The sequence below is a fragment of the Colius striatus genome, chromosome 2, assembly GCF_028858725.1.
Source record: "Colius striatus isolate bColStr4 chromosome 2, bColStr4.1.hap1, whole genome shotgun sequence".
NCBI classification, from domain to species: domain Eukaryota; kingdom Metazoa; phylum Chordata; class Aves; order Coliiformes; family Coliidae; genus Colius; species Colius striatus.
The window spans coordinates 121,872,664-121,893,395 of NC_084760.1; the positions used below are offsets into that span (position 1 = coordinate 121,872,664).

The following is a 20,732-nucleotide window of genomic DNA, read 5'->3' on the forward strand; positions in this document are numbered from 1 at the left end:
GGTTGTCATGAAAACTCTCCTTTCCCTGCTAATTACAAGTTATGCTGAAGTCTCCTCTTCCCTCTCAGCAGGTCACCAGCTGTTGAGGCAGCTAGGCCACGGCCTCCATCCCTGTGACTACACCCACATTTTGTTAAGGGCTACTTTTAAAAAATAACATCTCTCCAGATTTTGCTCACTGGCATCTTGGAAGAGATTTCACCGGAGAAAGGAATTTTTCTATGCCTGCACTGAAGATAAATCAAGCCCGATGAAGCCAAAAGGCCCTGTAGAGGGAGCAGGCTCACCATCCCATCACACCCAGGACACTTCAGTCATTGCACCAGATCAGAGCGCAAACACCACCTTTCAGATGAGCACGTGGCATCTCTCGTCTGACTTCTGCTGAACCTTGTCAGCTCTCTCCAGGTAGCTTGGTCTTTGAATGTCAGTCAAACAACATTTGAATTGGGGCTCCAGATTTCCTTATTGACCAAGAAGCACATGTGCAGATGTGACCCAGCATAGAGAATTAGGAAGTAACTATGCCAGATTGCTAAACTTGTCTAGAATATTGGTCAAATGGTGCTGGAAACAAGAGCATCGGGCCAATGGACTCTAGGGAGTCAGGCTCATTACCCCTCCAAGGGCAGCCTGCACTAGAACATGCTGATTCACTTGGACACTCACAAGAAAGGAGCAAGCTACCCTCAGACACAGTTATTTTACATCTTACCTGTGCTCCTCAGTGCCAGGCACCCTGAGTGAATAGTGGCACAGAGGCCTCTAACTTAGCCTCACCACACTGCAGATACTGGCAAGGTTCATCTGTGTTGTGGTCTCCAGAACTCATGGTGCTTGGCTTCCAGATAAAAAAAAGGACATGCCAGTGGCATCACCACCAATGCCAACCGGGTGTCAAAAGGATTTATACCTCCTCAGCTGCCAGACGAGAAGGAAAACACTCCTGTAATATGAGCCCAGAGCCATCAGCACAAGCACTTACAGCCAGCACTGGAGATGGGAACAACTTGCTCATGTTCAGAACCTACTTTTAAACAACCAAAACACCTCAGCCAAGAGGCTCTTGAGGGCCTTCTCATCAGGACAGAATTCTCTACTGCTCTGTGGTGCTTCTGGACTCCTCAAAGCATCAAAACCTGCCCGTGTATGCTCTGCAAATGAATTACAGGGGGTTACCCCATCATTCAGTGGGTCTGGAGATTGTTCCCCCTTCCAGCCTCACCAGCCAGCATACAACAGGAAAGATAGGGGTCTCCCATTAAGCCTGAGGTGCAAGCAGCATGCCCTCACCCTACCCTGTGACACCCTTGAGTAAGGTGCTGCTTGCAAATACACACAGCAAACACACAAGAAGGAGCAGAGAGCACTCACAGTACCTAACATTCTCAGATGAGGGCCAAAGTACAGGCCTAGCCAAGGTCATGGGCAATGACTTGTACCTGAGAAGGTACAGTCCAAGAACCAAGAGAGGAGATACCTGCAGTACACGTCCAAGATATAACCAGCAAGGAGAGGGAAGAAGCCAGGAACTGTAATGAACCCAGAACCACCCTCAGCACAACCAAAACAAAGTGGGGCTGAGCCCTCAGTTTAAATGGAGCTCCCAAACCAATGGTCAGGGGCTTTGTGGGTAAGGACCCAGGGGATGCTCATGAGGATAATTTAGGCTTGTTAGTACCTTGGTACCCCCACACCTCTGTTCATCCCAGGCTTTATAAACCTTTGCCTCCTCTACAGGCAACACACAATGCTGATGAAGCTGGTGGAGGGTAAGATTGAAATATAGCCTTTTTTCCCCTAAAAATACAGCTTTTCCTGTATTGGGTGTAGTTAGGAAGTATATGCTAATAATTTGTCAAACACTGAACTGAAATGGTGGATAAGAATCATGCTTTTTGTCTAGAAAATTGAAAATGAAATAGTGTCTAGAACTGTAGCTATTACACAGCACATTATCTTGAAGGGCTATGGTATAATTTAGATAAAACACCATATCTCTTATTTCAGAAATGTCAACATCATTCTAAATGTATATGTGCTTTTCCATTGCTTTTCTATGAAGGCTTACAAGTCTACAAGCCTCTTTCTCTTGTTCTCTCCATTTTCTTTTTAAATTGGCAAATGAGTATTCAACCTTTCAAAATTTCAGGTACATTTTTATATGTGGGAAAAGGGCATGTTCAGAGATGCCCCTGAATGGCTCCATTATATATGTTATCAGCTGTGATACACTACCAGAAATAAAATCTATGCATCTGGATGAAATAGAATAAAATTAACACTGAGCCCCAGAACAAGGATGCAATGTTTCACTTCCCTCCTGTACTCCTCATATTTATGTTGCCCGTCATCCCTATTGCTCTGCGTGTTGTACATTGGCAAAGTGGGGAAATAAACTAAAATGCAGAACATTCCAGTTAAGCATACGAAACCCCTTGTTTTCCATGGCTGGTTCAAGTTGTTTGGAGAGGCTGTGCAGTCTCCATCCTTGGACATAACTCAAAAGCCAACCAGGCGCGGTTCTGGGCAACCTCCTCTGGGTTGCCATGCTTGAGCAGTGGTTGGACTGGATAGTCAACAGAGGTGTTTACCAACATCAACTACTGTGTGGGTTTCTGTTTCACTATTAGGTCATAGAAAATAACCAAACAAGTAACAGGAATTTCATCCATGTTTTGCCATCTTCAAACTCTGATCAGGTTTCAGAATGCTGGCTAATTATCCTCCAGTGGTTTCATGCTGTTGTCCTGGGAGAAAAAGCCCTTCTGTGATGGGAATGGGAAAATGGGGTGTTGGCACCATGACGTGACTTCTGGCAAATGCCAGCAAGCCAAGAAAGAGGGAGGAACAATCATGCAAGCAGGGCTTTGTTGCACTATCATCTGCCTGGCTACCTGCTCTCCAATACCAAACACTCGTGCACAGTCACATTTTCATTTATTTTTCTGCTGGCTCCTCCATCTCCAACCTGGGAGCTGGAACACTATGGAAGAAGGTTGTGGTAGCCATTTATCCTAACTAAAATGCCCCTTAGTGTGTATAAAGGGCAGATTTGCACAACTTGGCTTTTTGATGCCACAAGCAAAGATGCAGTCACACATCAACACTTACCCTGAAGTACCCATGTCTACCACCCTAAACAGGGTACTACATGAATAAAGAGGTTTCTGATTAGATTAAGATTGATCAAAAATGCATCATGAATTACCATTCTTCATTTTATAAAGACACATATTTTGTGAGATGAATGCCATCTTAGCTTCAGCCTTCAGCTTAGCATTTGGGAACTGCCCATATTAGCCGCTGCCATCTCCCATTTCCTCGGTGCTGGGCACTGAGAGGCCATGGCTAGCCCACAGAGCCATGGCTGTGCAGGCTGTGCTGCACTTCTCCTGGGGGCCTTCTGAGCAAAGATGCTGAGGTGCCAGTGGGAAGGGCCCTAGTGTGCACAGTGGGCAAGGACAGATTCTGGACAACCCCAACTGGTAATGGTGCCTTGCTGCATAACTGACAGCCGCCTTTCCATCCTCCCCGCTCCCCAGCACTTGCTTTTCTCCCTTTCGACTCAGCTTACTGTCCCTGTTTGTGAGTGGGCACGGGGCAGGGTGGGTCGTTCCCACAGAGGGGGGTGTGTGGCTATTTGCAAACATGACATAACTTCACTCTGAAGAAAGAAGGGTTATCTGTGCCGAGCACAGCAGCCACGGCAAGCCATCCCTTGACAGGCTGTGGGCAGGGACCCCACTGTGTATGGAGTGTGCAGCCATCCACACTGCTGCCTTCTGCAATACACACTGTGATATGTGGCCCAAAAGCAGAGCATGTGGCTGGCGCAGGCAGGGCTGCAGGACTCCGGTGCTGGGCCCAAGGGCTGCCTGCCTCTGTTCTGGCACGCCAGCAGCCTTTGCTCTCCGCTGCTGCATACACAAACGGAACCAGACACGGGCAACGTTTATCGGGATGCAAGTCTGCAGCTGCAATTTACAAGTTCATTAACAGTGTCCCCACAAAGATCAGTTTTTTTAATTGGAGCCCTAATTAGCAATGAATTCTCATTATTTTTCATTGAAATCCCAAAGCAGCTTTGGCACATTCTCTTTGTTCTTTTGAAAATGAGGAAGTGGAGAAGCCTAGGGGAGATAAAGCAGCAGCTGATGATCTACCAGGGGGGTTGTTTCCCCTTGAGCCATTCCTTCAGTTTAATACATTTTGCAGCAATTTTACTTATTATTTATTATATGAAGAAATAAGTATTTCCATAAAGAAACATTAACTTCATCACAGTTGATTGCTACTGCCTATGCTTCCCAGAAAGATGTGTCACTAGGGTAAGATATGCCTTGTAATGAGGCTGGTTCCTCTTTCTTTACTCAGGCAAAATCTCCACTGACTTCAAGAAGAATTTTACAAGTGTGGAGGCACAAATCCAGAAAGTGGTGATGGGAAAAGGGTTCTGTTTCTGCCTGAGAAACAGTGAAACAGCTCCCACAGTTACAGGGCAGTGGCTCTGAACAGGGAAATGTTAATCAGACAGAGAGGTTTGCCAAAACCTTCATTAGCACCAATAAGGTCAGGCCCCAGAGTGAGCATCTGGCTCTGGGAACCAGCCTTGGCACCTCAGGGCTCTCTAATGTGAGTGACAAGGACTGGCTGCCAGCAAAAACTGAGACACAGGCAATGGGTGAGATGCTTGGCATCACCAGGGGCACTCAGCTCTCCCAATGATGACACCTCTTTTCGCAGAGGAGGTCAGCTTTCCAGCCAGAGCAGACGATACTCAAGGCCATGCAGGCTGCTTGGGGAAAGCAGAGCTGAACTGGTAGAGAGGGGCTTCCCTGCAGCCTGGGGGCACAGGGTCCCAAAAAAGCCTCCAAATGTTAGCTTGCCTCATTAAAATGAGTATTTGAATGCAGCAGTGTGCAAGGCAGCAGAATGAAAGCTTTATATCGTCTTGGAATTAGTATTTTGATCTCACCAGAGTAAAACAAGGTTTTCCCTTACTAAGGAGTGGCATTTAGTCTACACCAAGAAGCCATCCTCCCTGGCTAGTCAGAGACACACTGCCACTTTTTTTCTCAGAACGGAAACACATAGACTGAGAGGTTATTAAATGGTGTAGCAGCAGTGTCTGTGTCCTCCACTCGTGCCTGGTCGCCATGCCCTCAGGATTCACCATCTCTATTGCTGGCTGTATAGCAATTGACTGCATTTATGTTCCTACAGTTGTGTCGGCTCTCTGACTGTACAGACAAGCCTACTGGGGGCTGAGCTGTGCCTTGCTTCGGAGTAATCCCCCCAGATTTACTAGCCTGTGTTTATCTGACCCTTACTCCACTATTTCTTCAAGAGATGTAAAAGTGAAAAGGAGCCCCACGAGCAAGTATAAATGTACCTTTTCCTTAAGTTTTGGCCTCTTTTCATGACCCATGCCTTAGAAGCACCACAGTAGAGAAAGGAATCAGCCCCAGTAAACGTAATCACTCGGTTTTGTTGCAGGTAACAAGCAAATTATGAGAGGAAAAAAAGAGGCTTCCCAGCAGAAGAATGCCGCAGCTCTCTGTGGCATCTCTCCCTGCATCTGACCAGTACAGAAATTTGCTCAGGTCTGGAGGTGTACCCTGCTCCCAGCCATGCAGTGGCACAGGGCTGTCACCAGCTGGCTGTCACCTGCCAGGGACCAAAGAAGAGAAGCAGCTCCAGGTGACCTACACACATGCTGGTAACAAATGGACTTGGCACTGTAGAAGAGGACTCTCTCTATTTGACTGTGCCAGTATCTCCTCCGAAACCAGAGATGCTCTGGGCTCTTGGTAAATCTGGAGATCTGTTTTCAGAGGCATGGATAATCATCACATTGTTTCCACAGTCCTTCTACAAATTATTTTGATAATAAAGGACCTCCTGTGACATTAAGTACATTTTAATTACAACATTGTCTGTAATGCATATATCTAATTGCAAATAATTATTCTATCGTATTTTGTCTATATGCCAGTTACACACATCAGATATTATCTTCTGACTCAGTGGTACAGGTTAATTAAAATTTCTCTTTTAATATCGTTTCAAAGCCAACCACATAATTTCATCTGAACACCAGCTGTGTTGGTAACAATTATTTTTTATTATTTTTTGTCATGTTTGTCCAGGGAGGAAAACCTGAGCCATTCCTGAAGGCTGTGATTACTGAGCTGCTTTCTGTAGTCATTTATTTGCAAAAGAAGAAAAGAGGAAAAATCTCCGTAACATCAGTGGCCAGAGGTTGCTTTGTGTGTTTCTGGTTTATTTTGAAGAGTTTTTGTTCTCCTCATGTACAAGAGAACTTGAGATCTTAATTGCAGAAAGAGAATTTAACGTATGACACAGGCATTAGGTAAGGTCTGGTCTGTCGGTATAAGTTGCACTCAGGGTTAAGGCAATTTGCGTGGTCACTCTTGATGTTAACACAGCTCAGCTTAAGGATGATCCCAGCCAGCTCTTTCCTTCCTCATTTATTGTTCCTCAGAGTGATAAAGAGCAAACAAAAGGTAAGAGAAAAATGAAAATATGAACATACTGTTGAGTTAAAAAAAGAGAGCTTTGGTTAAATACACGGCAATATAAAAATCAAACCAAGAAAGCTGATCGAAGGACAAGAGGAACAATAAGACTCATATTTCATGTGGAAGAACACTTCAACTGGAGCTTGTACCAAAAGCAACATTTACTCCTTATCCTCTGTGCATTATTTCCTCAGAACAGAAGTATTTCTGTAAGCCTGACTGTCAGCATCTCGCTGCTATTTAAACCTGTAATGCTAACATATTCTGCTTGTCTGTTCAGAGTCAGCTCCAGGGAAGATAGGGGCAAAAGCTGGCAAGGAGAGGGTTAACTCATGTCCCCAAAAGCCAGGATAGAGTTGGGCAGCAAGGGAGGGGGGCAGGGGCTCCTGGCACCTCAGCTGATGCCAGTTGGGCAGAGGTGAACACTGCCAGGAGGAAATTGCTAGAGCTCTACTGAGACCATGAGTGACCTTTCCTCTTGGAGAGGGGTGAAGTAAACAACACTTATCTTGGATTTAGTGCAGTTGAGACAAGCAGCACTTTATCTCTGTACTGTGGTATATGCAGCTGGGAAGCAGGGTAGTCATTTTCCTGCTTTTAAGCATGAATGCTTATGCTTGTAAGCCATCTCTGCTTTCTTAGCCCAGTCTCAAGTTGAGCTCCAACACCTCCTCAAGGAAAGAACTTGGCTAGGGAAGGAGGTTTTGGGCTTTCACAACTTGCCATAAACCTCTGCATGCAGTTCAGCTTTTTGCAAGTGTAGCTTGATTTCTCCTTAGTGGGTTATTTTTACTCCATGAAATTTCCTCATTCTCCGTGCTGTTTCCTTCTGGGAGGCATCAGGGACATGCAATCCGTGTTCCTTCTATTTTGGATTTTTTTTCCATCCATTGACATAAATTCTTCTCTTTCCCTCTATACACAGTTTGAAATTCTGGCAGAAGGAATCTGACTTTTTTTCCCCAGCAGTGGTTTTCTCCCACCATTTGTACTATATGAATGACATTTTAATGCCTCATATGCTGCAACTTAGAAACTTTCCATTGGATTGTTCTTACACATCCCAGCACCCAGAGGCTCCATTTGCTGACAGATTTCCAGGGAAAACCCAGTTCCCAGATGCTGCTCTGCTTAGGGACACTCCTGGTTACATGTGGTTTATTACAGCATAGTTTGTTTCAGCACTAGTACTCGCTGTTTGCCATCCTGAAGCCCACTGGAAATTGTGCCCAAAAGAGGACCAGGAACGGATCCTGCTAGCTCTCTGAGGTGCCACTGACCTTCACCTCTCTGTGCCAGTCTGCTCCAAGCCTTGTGTCTCGCTTTGCTGCGTGCAGAGGCTCACACCTGATGCTCTAGCTATGGTTGAAGGGAAAATTTCACAACCTTACACTCAGCTATTTGGCATTTGATTCCTCCACTATATTTGTATCTTTTGCAAATGACCAGATATAGCAGACAGCTCATGCCGATCCCATGACTGAAGATCTTCATGTGTTCTCACAGCCTGTGTCCGAAGGAGCTGGACAGAACGCTGCTGCCAGTCCCCAATCCATAAACTAACATAGAACGCTGCAGCGCAGACCACTTTCAGCTTAAACCAGAACTGAATTCCTCTGAGAAGGAAGCACTTTTGTGTACCAGTGAGCCCCATCTGCTATTCATAAAGTAAATATTCAACTCATATGAAGTAAGAACTAAATAAGTAACCCATGCTAAATAATTAACTGTTTTCTGGGAAGCCTGAGGGCTGTAGTGTGCTTATCTGTGAAGTCAGGATGGCTCTTCAGGAGACATCCGCTACACGCTGTGCACCTTTGAACTGCTCTTTTCCATCTGCCAGATAACTAGGCGGTGGTCGTACCTCTCCCAACTTCCTTTTCATTGCCAGCCCTTGGGACCCTTCAGAGCTGGTGTCATTCATTAACTCATCTGCAATAGGCAAAGTGCCAGCAAAAAACCCTTCAGCTGCCAAATGAGTCAGTAGGGGAAGATCCTTGGCAGGTGTAAATGGACAAGGCACCTTTGCTTTTCTAAACCCAGCAAACCCCTGAAACTTTGACCCATGGAAAGCAGTTTGCAGGATTCACTTAGGAAAAGTCAGGTGCATATTAGAGATGAAACACGAGCTGTATGGCTTTGAGTCTACAACAGTACCCTGTAGGTGCAGAGATCCATGCCTGCACACCCTATGGAAACACCGCTAGCAAAATAAACCCACCAAACTCAGAGCCAGCTGGGAAAATATTTTACACATGCTTATTCATATCAAGACTAAGAGAGTGGAGTCTCATATCCATAGACAGTACATTGGCACAGTACCAAAGTTCTGCCAGGCCACTGCACACTACACCGAGGTCAGGAAGCACTGAGTTGATTCAAATGCAGGAATAAGAAGCTAGTGTACCTTAATGGATGTGTCAGACCAAAGATGTGCAACAGGACATAAAAAATAACTCTCTAAATGCAATTTTAAGCATTTGGTTTCAAGAACAAGTAATCAGTACTGGTATCCCACGCTAAGGAAATTATTATCTTACCTGTATGTTACTTGGGAGGCAAGTCTCTTATTTACTTTTCTTCTACCCTTTTTTCCAGGCTCATTATAAAGTGTTATATTGACACAAGTAAGCAGAGAAGTTCCGTAATTTAATCTCTGTCATTAAAATTTCAGACTCAATAGGAAAAGTAACCTTGCCTGTTCATCAAGTCCGGTGAAATTCAGGCAGCCGTATTTACAGCAGCAGCGGCGGGCTTCACCTTTCCACAAACTCTGCAGCAAGGGGCAGAGTTTCTTGCCACTGCCCACCCTTGCTTACAGCAGGTAACAAAAACAGGACACAGATTCCACCCTGCTGTGACTAAGCAGCTCAATGCATTAAAAGCAGAGAAATGTAGACCAACTCCTGCTTCTCTTGGCCCAAGCTGAAAGAGTAACGTAAATGAGGCACACACTAGGTGTTTTAATTACTTTTACAATGGTTCAGTTTGATACATTCTGTTCCACGCCAGGTATGTCACTGCTCTCTGAACATCAGAATGTCATTTGTGTCATCTGATGAGAAACTTAGAAAGTAAGCATGTCTTCAAGATGATGATAAGCAAACCCTTGAGACCCCATAGCTAGCTTTCCTCCTTGTGACTGCTATGCTCTCACACAATGCATCAGGATGAAATTTAGAGACCGATTGAGGATGATATGGGATGTGTGCTTGTACTCCCAGGCCTTGGGTCACTCATCCATGGCAAGGTGTGTAAGGCATAAGGGATAGCAATTTGTGGCTTCACCCAGGCAGCTGGCAGCCCAGAGGCAAGGACAGAAAACATGTTCAAAGACCTGTGCACTTTGCTTCTGTTCCTCTGCCCTGGGTACCCCTCACAGTGTCTCAGAGGTGGCAAAGGCAGGCACTGAGCACCAGTGACAGGGTCCAGCTGCAAGAAGCAGCAGGGACAATGCCTGCTGTGGGGCTAATGCCATTGCTGTGACACCGTTCCTCCCTGGAAATAACAGACTGCTTCCAAGAGAGGAGGAACAAAACCTGTGAGCGCTGCCATTCAGGGACAGTGCACCTGTCTGTAGCAGAAGTGCATATTAATAATTTAGGCTGTTCTATTTTAGACTGGAAACGTGCTGCCCCTTACCTGTACTGCTTATATGCAATGGGTGCCTGAAATAGCAACTTCTCTAATAGCTCTCCACAGCAGTGAGACCACATGCAGCCAAGAGGGGCTGTGACTGGTCGGAAGGCTTTCCTCCTCAGGGCAGGCACTGCAGGACATTACTTTCAAGGTCATCATTTTCTCTTTACTTTGTGAGGTCTTGGATGTGTTATGACTTCCCAGAAACTTCCCCCATACTAAGGAAATGTTTGCCTTCCTCCACTGGAGCCAGCATGAGCAAGGCCCTGTGTGCCCATCACGTTACCTGAACACACAGCTTAAAGGCACATTCCCACACGAGGGATTTATCTAAAGGAATACTGAATCCACTCACACCACAGCCACACTTATGTTGGTATGTTCAGCTCATTTAGAACATCACATTGTACCATAACCTTTCAAAATTCATTTCTGTGCTAAGTGATTACTGCTTTGTCCCTTTAAATGATTCCTTTATATAGACATTACTTGAGATCCTGAATAGGTGAATGACCAAATCTCTTTCAGGGAATTATTCTACCTTAAGCATCAATGTTTGGAAATGCATCATCTGCCTTTCTGGGAAATTGTGACTGTTGTATTGTTACAAAACACAAGTCATAGGATTTTACAAGCATTTCCCCTACACAGGCTGAAAGCATTGCTGCACGTTTACCGGGATTTCTGGTTTGCATTATGCACCATTAACTCATAATTTGCAAACTTACATTTTATGATGTTTTAACTAATAGGTTTAAAGGCCAGTTGCATACAATTCTGAGTTCCTAAAGGTATATATTCATTCAGATGTATTTGCTTACCTAAAACCCAAGAGGAAAAACCACTAAACAGGTTTGCACCTTGCTGCTATAATGACTGCTTGTTCTTAATAAAAGACAAAAGAATTTTACATCATGATGACTAGCCAATATATGGTGATACACTTAGATGCAGGAGAGAATGCAAGTTAGAACATCCACCGCTCATCATTCAGTTTTCTACCGTGATGATTCAGCTAATGCAAAGATATACCAAAGACAGCAAAATCGTCAGAAATCTTTAGGATAACCTGTGGCCAGAAACCCTTCTCACAGCAGCCCATTGAATTCAACCAATGTTTGGCCCCTTACCAGTGTGCTTTTTTAAATTTCAGATAGCCACTAGTGATACAGAGGTCAGTTTTAGTCCTCCATTAGGCAGAAGGCGCATTAGCACTTTAACGGTGGCAGGGCTGAACTGGGTCCTTGTGCCCTGCACTAGGCATTTAAACGTTGCTGGAAACAAGGTGATCTCAGAACACCCTTTGGTTGCTTGTACATGGATGTCACAGCATATTCACCCACAAGTGTCAACCCTTCAACTTCTGGATACGAATGTCCTGCCTTACAGTCAATTAACTCCCTACCACCTACACACCACACTTCCTCGTCTCTATGGCTCACTGGTGCACAGGAACCAAGTTCAAATATCATTAACAATTCTGTGATTAATGCACACAAGCAAAAAAAACCCAAACCACTCTAATTATGCTAATGTTAAACAATGCTGACTCATCGAGGTCTTCCTGTGACCACGTGAGCAATAAGATTCAAGTCATCAAACTTACATATTCTGTGAAGCTCTTAATGAGAAGAATTTCTGGCAAACTTAAAAACTTAAATCTATGCATTAAGCACCAAAATGCTCTCCTAGAGGTCACAAAAGTTATGAGACATTACAGCAGCTATATAATCACAACTGCTTCATCTGCAATAACAAAGCAGAAAAAACATGGAATCATCGGAAACTGCCAGAAGAGACAAACTGAAAGTTGATGTTTTTCTAAGTCAATTAAAATAAAAGGGAAGGGAAAAAAAAGAGAAAACAAAAAGAGTAAACCAAGATTTTAGCCATGTGCTTCCTCAGCCAACTGCACATATTGATTTGTGGCAATGAAAAGTTGGAATGACCCAATTCACTCTTCTCAGGAAGCTGCAGATACTCAGTTTACAATACGTGACCAAAAATTTTAGACAACTCTTGATTTATAACTTTTCTAGAATAAGACATTGTGTAACAGTGTTATGGGAAGAATAGGCAATATGAATTACTGTAAGCCTTAAACAGGCTCCAGAACAGCAGACTAATAGGTGACAATAAATTCTGTGTCTGATTCCAAGGTCATGCATTCCAAGCTTTTGTATAAGACAAATTATTATTCTTTTATAAAAAATGCTTCATGTCAGCACTGTTTCTCTTCCTATGACTCCAGGAAGTCAATTTGTAAAGAGCAGCAGAAATACCACAAAGTTTGGTGACCCTGTGGGGTAGCACTATGAGACACTGCCAGTCTTTGTCCTCCACCTTCCAGACTCCAGCTATGCTTCAAAAGGGAGAAAGCTGTGCCGTGGTCACAACCATGCTGTACAACCAGCAGTGCCCACGAGTGCTGAATACAGCCCCTTCCCACCACAAATTCCAACCAGTTGCTTATTTATTTGATTATTTTGCTAGGTTAACTTTCACCCAGACCAGTTCCCTGATCTCACTTGCCTCATGGCCGTCCCAGGGGTGGTGTCCCTATAGTGGAGATGCTGGGACTGTCCTTCCACTAGCAGGACATGTTTAGGGCTTGTTGACACGTTGCTTTGGTGACTCCAGGCCTTGACTGAAGAAATTATCCCCGAGAGGGTTCAGAGGAAGTAAGATGTGACAGTGATATGTTTCATGGTCCTAACAATCGTAATTCTTGTGACATTTTTTTTTTTTTTGCAATGGTTCGTGGCAGAAAAACAATTTCTATAAAAATGACATATAAATTATTTCGTAAGTGAGTTCGTTAAAACTGAAGAATTATACCTGCAATTTATTTCTCTGAAACACCTTTTCTTTTTTAAGAACCTCATCCTGCCATGGAACTTCTTAAAATTTACTACCCAGGATTTTTACTGAGAAGATCTGAGGACCTTTAACTGAAACCCTGCTGGCTTGAAACTGGGGTAAATCCTGCTTTTGTTGTGTAACTATCGGTCTGCTCAGTCTTTCACCTTCCCTGTATGTCACAGGCGTAAGGACACAAAACGCCGGCTCTTGCACACAGCGCGGCCTTGGCGGCGCCGGTGTCGGTGCTGCCAGGGGCGTTTGTCGTAGCCCCAGCGCCCGGAGGAAAATGACTCGGGCGCTAAAGTGGCGGCGCGGAGGCGGCGCGCGCGGCCCCGCAGGTGCAACGGCTCCTCGGCCTCGCGCGGGCCCCGCGCAGCTCCCGCCCCGAGCGGTGACGTCAGCGCTCCGACAGCGTGACGCCGGCGGCGCGGCGGGGCACGCCGGGAGCTGTAGTCTTCCCCGCGCGAGGGCGGCGCGGCTGCGCACTGGGGCGGCGCGGGCGGGAGGCGTTCAGCCGGCGGCGGGGCCGGCCGGTTCCGTGCTGGCACGCCCACCCGGTGCGGCGGCGGCGAGCTCGGTCGCCCGACGGGGACGCTCCCATCCTCTCCCTCCCCGTAGTTCGGGTCGCCGCGGCCGTAACGGGCAGGGCTCGGGGCGCGACCGCACGCACCTGCTCGCGACCGCCAGGCCCTCAGCCCCTCTCCCGGACAACAGCAGCGCGCGGCCCGCACTCGCCGCGGCCCCGAAGGGAGCCCCTTCCCTTCACCCGCTGGGTGCTCCGCACCCCCCCGCCCCGAGCCGGGATGTTCTCCAGGAAGGGCCACGCCGATGTCAGGAAATCCACACAGAAGGCGCTAGACCCGAAGCGCGACGTACTCACCCGCCTCAAGCACCTCCGCGCACTACTGGGTGAGTGGAGGGCGGTCGGTGGGGCGCGGACCCGTCCTTCCCGGCGCTCCGTGAGGGTCGCTGACCCCTTTCCAGTCGCTCCGTGAGGGTCTCGGGCCCCGTTTCCCGTCGCTCCGTGAGGGTCTGGGGACCCATTTCCCGTCGCTCAGGGAGGGGCGCTGACCCCGTTTCCGTCGCTTACCCCTTTCCCTCCCTCCATGAGGGGCACAGACCTGTCTATTCCCGTCGCTCCGTGAGGGTCTCGGGCCCCGTTTCCCGTCGTTCCGTGAGGGGCGCTGACCCCGTTCCCGTCGCTCCGTGAGGGTCTCGGGCCCCGTTTCCCGTCGCTCCGTGAGGGGCGCTGACCCCGTTCCCGTCGCTCCGTGAGGGGCGCTGACCCCGTTCCCGTCGCTCCGTGAGGGGCGCTGACCCCGTTCCCGTCGCTCCGTGAGGGTCTCGGGCCCCGTTTCCCGTCGCTCCGTGAGGGTCTCGGGCCCCGTTTCCCGTCGCTCCGTGAGGGTCTCGGGGCCCCTTTCCCGTCGCTCCGTGAGGGTCTCGGGGCCCCTTTCCCGTCGCTCCGTGAGGGTCTCGGGCCCCGTTTCCCGTCACTCCGTGAGGGGCACAGACCTGTCCCCGTCGCTCCGTGAGGGTCTCGGGGCCCCTTTCCCGTCGCTCCGTGAGGGTCTCGGGCCCCGTTTCCCGTCGCTCCGTGAGGGTCTCGGGCCCCGTTTCCCGTCGCTCCGTGAGGGTCTCGGGCCCCGTTTCCCGTCGCTCCGTGAGGGTCTCGGGGCCCCTTTCCCGTCGCTCCGTGAGGGTCTCGGGGCCCCTTTCCCGTCGCTCCGTGAGGGTCTCGGGCCCCGTTTCCCGTCACTCCGTGAGGGGCACAGACCTGTCCCCGTCGCTCCGTGAGGGTCTCGGGGCCCCTTTCCCGTCGCTCCGTGAGGGTCTCGGGCCCCGTTTCCCGTCGCTCCGTGAGGGTCTCGGGCCCCGTTTCCCGTCGCTCCGTGAAGGGCACAGACCTGTCTATTCCCGTCGCTCCGTGAGGGTCTTGGGCCCCCTTTCCCGTCGCTCCGTGAGGGGTGCGGGCCCCGTTCCCGCCCCTCTGTGAGGGGCACAGACCCGTTTCCCGTCGCTCCGTGAGGGACACAGACCCGTCCGTTCCCGTCGCTCCGTGGGGGGCACAGACCCGTCCGTTCCCGTCCCTCCGTGAGGGGCGCGGGCCCCCGTTCCCGTCCCTCCGTGAGGGGCGCGGGCCCCCGTTCCCGTCCCTCCGTGAGGGGCGCGGGCCCCCGTTCCCGTCCCTCCGTGAGGGGCGCGGGCCCCCGTTCCCGTCCCTCCGTGAGGGGCGCGGGCCCCCGTTCCCGTCCCTCCGTGAGGGGCGCGGGCCCCCGTTCCCGTCCCTCCGTGAGGGGCGCGGGCCCCCGTTCCCGTCCCTCCGTGAGGGGCACAGACCCTTTTCCCGCCGCGCTGTGAGGGGCACAGACCCGTTTCCCGTCTCTCCGTGAGGGGCACGGACCCGTCTCCCTCCGCGCTGTGAGCTGTGAAGGGCACAGACCCCTTTCCCGCCGCGCTGTGAGGGGCACAGACCCGTCTCCCTCCGCGCTGTGAGCTGTGAGGGGCACAGACCCCTTTCCCGCCGCGCTGTGAGGGGCACGGACCCGTCTCCCTCCGCGCTGTGAGGGGCACAGACCCCTTTCCCGCCACACTGTGAGGGGCACGGACCCGTCTCCCTCCGCGCTGTGAGGGGCACAGACCCGTTTTCCGTCTCTCTGTGAGGGGCACGGGCCCGTCTCCCTGCGCGCTGTGAGGGGCACGGGCCTGTCTCCCTGCGCGCTGTGAGGGGCACGGGCCTGTCTCCCTGCGCGCTGTGAGGGGCGCGGGCCCCCTTTCCCTCCGCGCTGTGAGGGGCACGGGCCCGTCTCCCGCCGCGCCGTGAGCTGTGAGGGGCACGGGCCCGTCTCCCGCCGCGCCGTGAGGGGCTGGCCGCAGGGGGGCGCTCTCCACCCCTTGGTTCCCCTCAGGTCTTCGCGCCTGCACGCGCCCACGCGCAGGCCGCCCCTGGGGTCGGGCCGGGAGACCCCGTGCGGGCCGCGGCCCGGAGCCCGCGTTGCGTGAGGGGACGGTGCGGGCCGTGTGTGAGTGTGTCCAGGGCACAGTTGGGAGCGTCGGGTGTCGTCGGGCAGCCACACCGGAGCACCCCTTCATAACGCTCTTTGGTATGGCCAGATGAGAGTTGCCCTCAAGGTAAGAGTAAAACCTGGTGGTAAAAACTTCTCATAGGGCACCCTTGTTGAAAATACCCTCTCCTGTCTTAGGTGTCTTTAGTTTCTTCCTTTGCATTTCTGGGGAGCTGTGTAAGCTCTTCCAATTGTAGTTGTTGAAAAGTACCAGCATGTGTCAGAAAGTTCCTGCTTTTGTTGTTCCTGGCCTTGGAAATTGGTGTCACCCAGTATCAGAGTTGTTTGCGATGCGCCATTGTTCTTCAGATACAAAATAGTGCTCAAAAGTATTTTCTGCAGGGTTCTTTGGAAGATGCATTCGTAGAGACTTTGCTCAGGTCAACAGGACTAATTTAGGGTTTTTTTTAAATGATTTTTAAAGCAATTTAAAGGAGTCATTTAATGGTATTTTGAGATGTGCTTCCCATGTCTGTGGCAAGGCCTGAGCCCCGTTTGCCAGTGTTGCCTTACAGTTGAAGCTTCAGCCCTGTTTGTTTGGTTTTTAAATTCAGAACGTTGAAATCTATTGATATGTTTCAGCAGTGAGCTATGATTTGCAAGGATTTAGGTGGCCCCGTGTTCTCTGTTAGCAAATTGCAGCAGGAAAGGGCTCTTTTAAGAGCTTTTGCATGCTGTCCCAGTTCAGGAGAATCAGTGTCAGTATTTGGTTATCTTGCTTTAGATTGTTCTCCTGAGAAACAAGGAGAAAAGGATCTGATTTGTAGTTCTTGATTACTTTAGTCGGTTTTTAGTCTCCTGTTGCAGTCAGGTTTGGCAGGTATGTAGCAGGCTCAAAGACATTGTGTTACAAGCTATGAGAAATAAAGAAGTGGCTGGAGGAGAGAGCCTGAGGGTAGTGGCTCATCGCAAGAGAGCAGAAGTTGGCTGAGGAGCAGCTCTAATTTTTCAGTGTTAGCCACACAATGTGCTTCCTCTTAGTGATGTGAAGGATGTATAGAACCTGAGTTGCTGCAACAGGTCAGGCCATGCACCAAGCTGCAAGACTTGCACTGAAGAACCTCACTGTGGTTTGGAACATGGGCTCATCAGTGGTGCTTGAGGTTAGAGGCTTTTTTTTCCTGTGGTGTTCCACTGATAGGAGAAAATAAACAAAAGAAGTTCTGAATGTACTGTACCAAAGCAAGGAGCTTGTGGGGTGAGGAATTGAGTGTGATTTTGAGTGAGAAAAGCAGTGATTAGTCTCCCTCGGGATGGTCCCTTTGAAAAAGTTGAGAACACAGAAATAAGTAGAAGAGTCTGTGAAAATGTAGCTTGTTAAGGACTTCTTTCTGATTTTTTGGGTGACGTGTTTCTTACAGATGTGAGTAACAATTCTTCTGATGTAAAGATGTTATTCCCCTGTGATTACTACATTTAAGTAGTAAGAGAGAGATGTTTCTTCTTTTTGTTTTCTTTTTTTTCCCTCTCCTTGTGCTGACCAGGGGTGGGAATGTGGGTGTCGTAAGTCTTCCTCCCACCTCCCTTATTTCACTCCCTGTCCCATTCTGCTTCATTCAAGCCATCATGGCATATGTTTTCAAAGTAACTGCTCGTGTTCTTGTGTTTCCTTAGGAGATGCCATCTTTCCTTCCTGTGTTAGTTTTAAGTCACAGGAATTAAACTGTAAACAGAGTGACATTTACTTTTCTGAGATTCTACGGATATGGGAGGATAAAAATCAGAGAGAAGACGATCATAGGGGAAGGATGGGAGAAAGGAATGTGTATTTCCATAAATAAGGGGTTGTGTGAGCAGTGGGATCAATAATACACAGTTTTTTATTGCTTCAGGTCCCAACTATCTGTTTAAGTTTGTCCAATAGCCAAGCTGAAATAGATCTCCATTAAATCTGTGTTGCTTGTAACGTCTCCTGAGTTCCTACTTCTGTGGGGTAGTCTACTTGCGTGACAATACAAACCTGAATAAAGTTGTTTTAAAGTGCTGTTCACTTGTGTTAGGTGAATGACCAGAAAATTTCCTGTATTTTGTTTTTATAGGTATAAAGATGTACTAACTTTCAGAACTGTTACAAAGTCAGTAGGAACTTTTTTCCAAATACAATGTGTGGCAGAGTCAATAGTATGTCTCTTTCACTCTGGTTGGCAATAAATTAAGCTCTCTCCACTGTTTCCCAGGTTTCCATGGGACTTTATTTTAGCATAAAAATGTATCTCTGCTCTTTAAGACTTCATTTCTGTGGCTGTTCTTGGGTAAAAGTCTTTCTTTTTAAACAGGAACTACTCTTTCAATTCCTCCCCTGCCTCCCCCCTGCCCCAATTAAAATGTTTAGTTAGCACTTTTGCATGCCTTAAGTGGATTTACTTCGAATTTTTCTCTTGGTTTCAAGAATTGCTCTAACATGATACAGTAAATTTTATGAATAGTAGTAGAGTAGGAAGAACGTCTCCTGTCTGCTGTGCTTCTCGGGAGCTCTGGATGATGTCACTCTTTGCTCATGCATAAAATGGGATGAAGTCAGTTTTTATTTCTTGAAGGTGATGAGATTTTTCATCTTGTTATTCTGCCTAATTTCAGAGTTTGATTTGCCTGAGAACTTCTAAGGCTAGAAGCATAGGTCAATCTCTGGTGATTTTGATTTGCTACAGCCATGAACATCACACTTAAAAATAAGGAAAAGCATCAGTTTACCCAGAGCTGCTATGGAATGTGCTGCAAGCTGTCTGGAAGATGCTGACGACAGTTAAGTTGAATTGCAGACCTAGATGTAAAAAAATCTTAAGGATGATATCTTTGTTTTGAAAGTAGCACTGATATGGTGCAGGTGCCAAATACAAATGATTTTATAGATTTGTGGATTGTGTTGGTCCTGAGTATTCATTTTTGCTGGGACGGGTGGTTAGGTCATGTACGCACTCACACGTGGTTTTGAGTGTACCGATGGACTAAGTGGTGTATCAGGAGACTGGCTGCAGGCTGGTGTTAGAACTGAGGTGTTAAAATTATTTTAGAGATTGTTCTAATTGGAAGGCTGTCTTAGTAGTGCTATTTTTCCATGCTGACATTCCACTGAAAGGAAGGTTATCTTCTTGGCTTTTATTTAGTGTTTAAAGCTTTAATCTGAAAAAAGTTGGGATTTTTTTTTTGTATATGGGGTTTTTTGCTGGTTGGGTTTGGGGTTTGTTTTTGGTCTGGCTCTGGTTTTGTGTTTGTTTTTTTTTTTTTTAAGGTAAGTAAAAATTGTATGTTGTTTCTGGGGTGAGGCTAGTAATAAAAGTTTATCATTAACCAGGATATGACTTCAAAGTTGCCTCTTGATTTCCTTTAATTTTTTTAAGTACTTGAGATAAAACTCCTCAGAATTCAGAGAACTTTGTATACAGAACTTAAAGTGAAATGACTTTGGAAGTTCATGAAATTCAGGGAGCATTTCTAACTACTGAAATGAATGCAATAAGATTTGGTAGTTAACGGAAAAATAAAAGGGAAGCTGGTATGCTACAAGGATACAATTATTGTCCCCTCTGGATTTCTTTATACAAGGAAGAGCAATGAAACTTGCCAGTAAAGACAGATTGTTATTAAATGATAGCCAAGTAGTTTGTTTCCCTAAGTCTTAAGCTTTAGTAAAGGCAAAGAAATGTAAAGGCAGTTATCTAATGAGCTGACTGTCATGTTTTGTACAGAAGCAGTGTCAAGTGTACCTCATGAAGGCTTTGCTGTTTGCTAAACGTTGCTGTAGAAGCTCTGAAGTATTAATCAGAAACATTAGCCAGTGGGTCGCCTATCCTTGTTTGGGGAATGATGTCAGATTGTATGTGTTTTTTGGAAAGCTGCTATATATCTGATGGCTGATAACATTGCCCACTTGTCTAAGATTTTAAGTGCTCAGAGTTCTGAATTTGATAGGTGGCTGCTTTCAACAGTAGAAATCTGAGAGTAAATATAAAAACAGAATCTAATACCTGCAGTTGAATCCCAACCTTGCTGCTTAATTTCCTTGAATGTTTATAAATACTTCTTCAGTCAATGTGATTTGCCAAAAGTCAGTATTATGTTAATATCTTAAATGATAAACAGTACATGAAACTTTCACTGATGTTTCTCATTTAGAAAACAGAAGAATGAGCCTTACTGTACTACAAGTTAAACATATAGTAGTGATCCAAGTTACAGTCTTAGGCTTCTTGCCAACTTTCAGTATAGTCTTCTCAGGAAGCACTCTTGTCACCATCTGTTTTTGGTGAAATAAGTGGGAAAAGCTGAGTTGTTGGGAGAGCTGAAGTGAGAGAGCAGTGGGGAGTGTGTGAGAGTCCAATGTGCTTGCCATGACCTGGCCTGTCTGGAGATGCTTTCCCCACAACCTGGCGTGATGCAGAGGGGCAAGAGACTACTGGAAGGGGTTGTCACTGGCATGGCCCAGAGGATGACATAGCTGGCTGGCAAAAGGCATCACCTGCCTCTCCTGTGCCTGGAGGATCAGGGTGAAGCATTCTATGTGGTCAGTGCTGTTTTTCACGGCTCCTCACCATGAACATGTGCATGGGGAAGGAGGTAGAGAAATGGTGTTTTCTAAATGTGTGCAAAAAATAAATAATTTGTTAGTGAAAGGCCCAGGAAA

General features: G+C 47.4%; 1 protein-coding gene across 6 annotated transcripts in view; it reads left to right on the top strand.

The window, feature by feature from the left end:
- Positions 1 to 13,549: 13,549 nt before the first annotated feature.
- The window catches only part of RALGAPA2 (Ral GTPase activating protein catalytic subunit alpha 2), a 121,218-nt gene continuing 114,035 nt past the window's right edge, over positions 13,550 to 20,732 (top strand). For all 6 annotated transcript variants that reach the window (XR_009818154.1, XM_061989407.1, XM_061989410.1 and 3 more), the window contains exon 1: positions 13,550 to 13,955. Coding sequence is in view for 5 of the 6 variants with exons in the window: in XM_061989407.1 (XP_061845391.1) it covers positions 13,850 to 13,955 (106 nt within the window). In the remaining variant the exon portion in view is untranslated. The remainder of the gene's footprint in view (positions 13,956 to 20,732) is intronic.